Source organism: Neomonachus schauinslandi, chromosome 6 (genome assembly GCF_002201575.2).
Source record: "Neomonachus schauinslandi chromosome 6, ASM220157v2, whole genome shotgun sequence".
Lineage (NCBI taxonomy): Eukaryota > Metazoa > Chordata > Mammalia > Carnivora > Phocidae > Neomonachus > Neomonachus schauinslandi.
Window position 1 is genome coordinate 153991296 of NC_058408.1, and position 6041 is coordinate 153997336.

At 60.1% G+C, this 6041-nt stretch overlaps 2 protein-coding genes across 2 annotated transcripts in view; one reads left to right on the plus strand and one right to left on the minus strand.

Moving 5' to 3' along the window:
• The window catches only part of INPP5A (inositol polyphosphate-5-phosphatase A), a 172563-nt gene extending 169316 nt beyond the window's left edge, over positions 1-3247 (plus strand). The window contains exons 15-17 of the mRNA XM_044916232.1: positions 750-818; positions 1610-1696; positions 1785-3247. Of these exons, the coding sequence (XP_044772167.1) occupies positions 750-818; positions 1610-1690 (150 nt within the window). The 3' untranslated portion in view covers positions 1691-1696; positions 1785-3247. The remainder of the gene's footprint in view (positions 1-749; positions 819-1609; positions 1697-1784) is intronic.
• A 1545-nt stretch (positions 3248-4792) lies between these two features.
• On the minus strand, positions 4793-5959 carry NKX6-2 (NK6 homeobox 2). The gene is made up of 3 exons (XM_021703861.1): positions 5557-5959; positions 5299-5471; positions 4793-5047 (listed from the first exon to the last, which is right to left on the minus strand). Exons 1-3 carry the CDS (start codon positions 5957-5959, stop codon positions 4793-4795), a joined length of 831 nt encoding a protein of 276 aa, XP_021559536.1.
• Between the last annotated feature and the right edge of the window lie 82 nt (positions 5960-6041).

The following is a 6041-nucleotide window of genomic DNA, read 5'->3' on the forward strand; positions in this document are numbered from 1 at the left end:
GTCTCAAGATGATGCAGTTGGAAACCCACAATTTTATGCTGCCTTTGTAAATTACCGTGCTGTGCTTGACGGATGTCCCCCACTTCCGCGAGGCAGCGTTGTGATCGTGAGGGATGGGAAGTGCTCACCCATATGGAGCAGAAGGTTATGTTTTTATACTTTCTAGCAGGCGACCACGCTGGAAAGTAAATCTGACCTTAAGGTTCCTACTGCATTAAAGATAATTCAGTTTTAACTTCATAGTCTTGGATGCTTCAGCTGTGGATATAAAACTCCGGCCCAGTCGGAGCGGACTGACTGCCAGGAACGACCCCTTCACAGTCGCACCCGAAACGCAGGGGTCTGCCTGGCCTGCAGACACGGAGGCGCTGGGAGGGAGGGGCCGGGGTGCACACAGCGGTTAATTAATGTGTACAAAGTGCTTGGCGCAGCCGCCTGGGATTCAGAGACGTCTGCTCCCGTGTGAACACAGTTCTGGGCTAATAGAACCGGCTGTCCAAACAAACGGAAACAGGGAAAACGGACGCCAGATGCACGGCGGGGGGCGGGGGGTGCCTGAGAAGAAAGCCCTTCCCCAGGGGCATGTGCCACCCCAACTCCCGTCCGGAAGCAGGAAGAGCCAGGGGCCCAGCGGCTCCCAGGGCTTCCAGAACGTTCTGCCTGCTGGGAGGTGGCAGGTAGCTCGGGCTCCCCGAGGAAGCCCCACTATCCCCACCTTCCCACACGGGTCTCTCTGTTTGCTTTCCCAGTCGGAGAGCGAGGAGAAGGTTGTCACCTACGACCACATTGGGCCCAACGTCTGCATGGGAGACCACAAGGTGATGTGTCCGCGCCATGTGCGGTGCGGGGCCGGGCGGGGGCTGGACGGCGGGGGCAGCGGGCGGCAGGGGCTGGACGGCGGGCCGAGTTACCACTCCTCCATCGGCCCACACAGCACTTGCCCAGATGGTCTGTGTTTATGTAATTGTAATAAAATACCAGAAGGTACGTAGGTAGGTAAAGAAGGCAGAAAAGACTAGTCACAGTAGAATAAAATACAGAATTTTACTACTTATAACAAAATACCGTCCACAGCCAGTGATTTCCGAAGGTCGTTTTTCTAGTGTGCATTTGGGATACCGTGACTTCTCATGGCAGTGAGCACAGATGCGTCCTTCGGGGGGACGCTGAGTATTTGTGCAGGGACGCGCTTCGTACACGTGAGCGTCCCTAACCCCGAGCCCCAAAGTCTCACTGAGGGCGATGCTGGCCGCGTCTTACCTTCAGCCAAATTGGAGACACCCGTGCTTCCCGTGTGCAAGGCCTCCGGGCCGTGACCACGGGGTGCATCGTCCTGACGCGCGGCCCCCACACTGGCACCCGGGGGAGCGGACCCGGCACAGCCACCGGGTTAGTCAGCAGTCTACGTGAGTCTTTACCTGGAAATCATGCCCTTTCCAAAACTCAACCCCAGCTCCAGTTGTGAGGTCACTGGGGTCTCACGCTGGTGCTCGCGCACAAGGCAGGGGGACGCAGTTTGGGCAGCCGGGGGAGGGCAGGGATCCGGAGTCGGGGGGTCAGGGTGGGCGCGTGGCCGCGGGCTCTGACGCCCTCTCTTCTCCCGCTGCAGCCCGTGTTCCTGGCCTTCCGCATCGCGCCCGGGGCAGGTAAACCTCACGCCCATGTGCACAAGTGTTGTGTCGTGCAGTGACGTGTGGTAAATATGACTCCTTCCCTTGGCTTCACCTTTTCTCAGCTTTTCTTGGTGTGTTTGTTCCTTTAACGAGTGACCGATTCCACGGCAGGGAGGCGATGCCAGCGACACCAGAGGGCCCTTCGCGAGACCTCCCTGTAGCGCCGGGAGCCGGTGGGAGTCCCATCCATTGAAACACGTCCTCCTAACAGCTGCATCGACAAACCCGCCTGAGCGCCACCCGCTAGACGGCCGGCCCCACACTTCGCTTCAGCCTCCGGACCGTTCCGGAAAAGCCTCACATACCTCACTGTCTTGTCTGTTCATGTGACATTAAGTAGAAATATTGGGTTTTTGTAATAAGTCACCGTCCTGTTGCCAAAACTCTATAGACAGGAGAGGGAGTCTGTATTTTAGACTTCAGAGTTTCCATTTTTAATAATTGTCAGCGTGGGAAGAGCTTCTCCGGCGTGGAAACCCCCCAGGTGTCCCAGGTCCCCCTCTGCCAGCTGGAGGCGTGCCCGGGGGCGGGTGGCGGGCGGGGGCTCTTTGCGACTCCGGCAGTGTGGCCACTGTGAGGAGAGCAAGGGGCCCTGGTCTTCGCCTCGGGCGGCTCCCCTTCCGTGTTATTTACTGCCGCGTTACATGGTTTTTGAATCACACTGCAGCTGCTTTCTGTTTTTATATATATAAATATATATAAATATATACTTTTTAAAAATAATTTATAAATCTTACCAAAACTTATGCTAAATATACTTTCCGGGACGAATGCTTGTGAGGGTCCTGTCGGCAGGTAGGAATGGAGTCGAGTTCGGGGACGTGCACATCCGCACAGACCCATCCGGCCTTGCGGCCCAGCGGTGCCGTCCTGCGTGGACGTCGACCACAGCACATCTACACTTGCAGATTCTTACTCCTATGCCTTTTTTTCTGTGTAATATTAAGAACTGAATGTGAAGTTTCTAGCTAGCTCGGGTGTACCTTTTAAGAATTTTGTAAACTGTCCCGTCTGTCTTTTGTTACTGTTCTATGGTGCCAAGTATTCTACATAAAACAATAATATCATGGGAGAAACAAAAATAGCCTAGTCTGCTTCAGATAGAAACTGCTTTTAACATGGGCTGTATATAAAACTACTAAGAGAAACAAAACCGTAAGTTTCCTCGGCTGCTCCGTTGCACCCAGCCTACGTGGTAACCTTGCTGCGACCATCTCCCCTAGCACGAAGTACAGCATTAAAAGGTCATTGCAGAGCCTGTGGATGAAACACAACCTATGTTTTATTGATCCGCTTTAGAACACTACACAATTCCTGGACTGGGTGAAGGCCTTAGATGCTCGTTTTTAGGTAAATCACTACCATTGCAAGTGATTGGGTGTCCGCTTGCTGATCTGTTCTTGACAGTGTGGTCGGGGGTCAGTGCTTTGGCCGCTCTGCTCTGTCCACGTGCCACACGGCAGGCCCACCCCACGAGCTTCTGTGTAACGGGGTTTCAGCTGTTGGTCACTGTGGAGGCCTCTAAAAATGACCGCTCCGGTTCCTAAGCAATAAAATTGATCATGGTGAAAACAGTCCTGAGTCTGCTTTGTTTCTCCGCCTTCCCGGTCCCCATCTCCTTTGAAATGCTAAGTAACGGGAGGGCGCTCCTTTGTGGGCTCACCAGAAATCCCGGAATGTCATTCTGTCAGACATTGCTACACAAAACCAAGCCATTAGTTAAGTGCAGAAAAATAATCTTTTGGGTTTTTTACCGTAGTGGTAACTAATGGGAATTACCCTCAGCGTTTAAAGACGAGGTTATAAAAATGCACTGCCTTCCTCAAAACTTTAAAACTGGGATTTCCTTTGCTCTTAACTTGAGCTGAGAGAACGATTCGCTCACAGAAATAAAATAGATTTTAATATTGCTCCGTTAAAAAGACCAGCCAGTGGCTCAAAAGAAATGTCTTTTTTTTAAACTGATGATGCAGCCACGTGGCATAGAACAGAAAACAGCCTTTTCCGTTTCTCTGTAACAGTTTCAAAAATGCCTTCAAGGAGAAACCTTATAATAACGCAATCACTTCTATTTAATTTTTAAAATTACAACTCAAGAGTTACGCCCAGTAGGACGCAAGCACGCAGAGCACCAGCCTCAGAATGTGGAGCCCCGCCGCTGGCCCGCTCCCTGCGCCGGGTGCGGGCCGCTGAAGGCCTGGCCCGGTGGGAGTGAGTGCGAGCCGTCCCTCGGAGGGCGGCAGCGTTACTTGGGATTTCTCTTTGGCGTCCCGGTCTGAATCAAATAGCTTCTACGGATTAAAAACGATGGAACCGGGCTGCAGACGAGCTTAAAATCTGTGAGCTGCACGCTTAGCGCGCAGTAGGAAACCTTTAGCTGCTAAGGCATTTTAAGATCTGCGTAATCGGATGAAACACATCGGTGCGAGCCGGGAGGCAGCCTAGGACTCGCCCCGCGCCCGCCCCGGGGTTTCCGAAAAGAGGGACGCGCGCGGGTGAGTGCTCACCTGCCGCCGACCTCCGCCACTGAGCCGGCCCTGCAACCCCCCGCGGGGCGCGGGTGGGAGGGGGAGCCGCACCTGTCGCGGCGCGCGCACCTGCCGGCGCTGCGCCCCGCGCCCGCTGCGTTTCCGTCCGCGGCCCCGTCCGGCTCCGCTGGGCGCTCTCTGGCGTCGCGGCTCCTCCGGCGCTCCCGGGGCGGCCGAGGGGGTCTCGGGGCCAGGGTCGCCCTTCCCCGCGCCGGGCCCTCGATGTCCCCTTGCTCCTGCGAGCTGCCGCCGCCCGGGCTTGGGGACACGCGGGCCGGGGTTGCACCGCGCGCCTCGCTGCCAGCCCGGCCCCGCGGGGACAAAGACTGGGGGGGGCAGGGACCCGCGGGGGGGTGTTTCGAGAAGGAAGACACACGCGGTGCAGCCTCCGGAGCCGCGGCTCCGCCGGGGACGTGTTAAATAATTTATTGATTATACAAAGTGATTCCGCCCGGGACGCGCGGCCCCGCGCCCTCCCGAGCCCGCGCCGGCCGCTTTATAACTTATTCTGTAAAAATATATATACACACGGCGGGCGGCGGCGAGGGGCGCCGGCCGCCCCGACCCTGGTTGCTCCGGCCGCGCCCGTGCTCACAAGGCGTCCCCCGCGCCGCCGCCGCACGGGCTGACCAGCGCCAAGTTCGCGGGTTTGTGCTTCTTGAGCAGCCGCGTGATCTTCTCGTCGTCCGAGTTGGGGTCCAGAGGCCGGTTGTACTCGTCGTCGTCCTCCGCGTCCGAGCCGCCCACCTTCAGCTTCTCGGCGTCCGAGTCCTGCTTCTTCTTGGCCGACGCCATCTCGGCCGCGTGCCGCTTGCGCCACTTGGTCCGGCGGTTCTGGAACCACACCTGCGGCGGAGGGGAACCGTCAGACGGCGCCTCGGCAGCGCCCGACCCATGCAACGCGAGACCCCGCCGCCCGCGTGGACGTGCAGCGGCCGCGGCGGCCAGCACCTCGGCCCGGCCGCAGAACAGCGGCGCCCCCGGGGCTGGGCCCGGGGCGGGCTGGCGGCCGAGCGCACACCGTTCGCCGGACGCGGGCGGCGAGTCGGCTTGGCGCAGCGGGGCCCGCGGGAGGCCGCCCCGCGCCAGCCGCTCACCTTGACCTGGCTCTCGGTCATGCCCAGGGAGTAGGCGAGGCGCGCGCGCTCCGGGCCCGCCAGGTACTTGGTCTGCTCGAAGGTCTTCTCCAGCGCGAAAATCTGCTGGCCCGAGAACGTCGGCCGTGAGTGCTTCTTCTTGCCGTCCTTGTCCAGGACCCCGCCGGCCTGGGCTGCAAAGGAGGGCGGGTGAGCTTGGCCTGCCGCCCCGCGCGCCGCACCCGAGGCCCCGCGTCGCTCCCCTCGCGCGCCACCTACCCGGGCCGGCCAGGCGCGGGTCCCTCCAGGGCGAGCCCTGCACCACGCCGGGCCAGAAGATGGGCGGGCGCCCGGGCAGCTCGGCCAGCGGCTTGGGATAGCCGCGCGCCACGGCCGCGGGCCCGAAGTAGACGCCGGCCGACGAGGCGAGCCCGTTGAGACGGGGCAGGCCGCCCAGGAGGCCGCCGCCCGCCGCGCCCACCGGCCGCCCCAGGATGTCGCTGATGCCATGAGGGGTGCCGAGCGGCAGCTGCGCGCCCAGGCCGCCCAGCGCGGGCGCCTTGAAGCCGGCCGGGCCCTGCAGCGCGTACGGGAACAGCGACGTCTTCATCTCGGCCATGTTGTGCAGCGCGGCCAGCGGCGCGCTGCTCAGCACGAACGCGCCCGGCCGGTTAGCGTCCATGGGCGCCGCCGCCGCCGGCCCGGGCGCCCATCCGGGCCCCGCCGCCGCCCCCGCCGCCCGCGCCGGCCGGCGCGGGCAGTGG

Bases quoted from the DNA above. Each gene is read 5' to 3' on its own strand.
- NKX6-2 (XM_021703861.1), bottom strand. From the start codon at position 5,959: ATGGACGCTAACCGGCCGGGCGCGTTCGTGCTGAGCAGCGCGCCGCTG. The intron at 5,472-5,556 runs GTAGGTGGCGCG...CCTCCTTTGCAG, and splicing joins CCCGCGCCTGGCCGGCCCGG to CCCAGGCCGGCGGGGTCCTG. The intron at 5,048-5,298 runs GTGAGCGGCTGG...CCTCCGCCGCAG, and splicing joins TGACCGAGAGCCAGGTCAAG to GTGTGGTTCCAGAACCGCCG.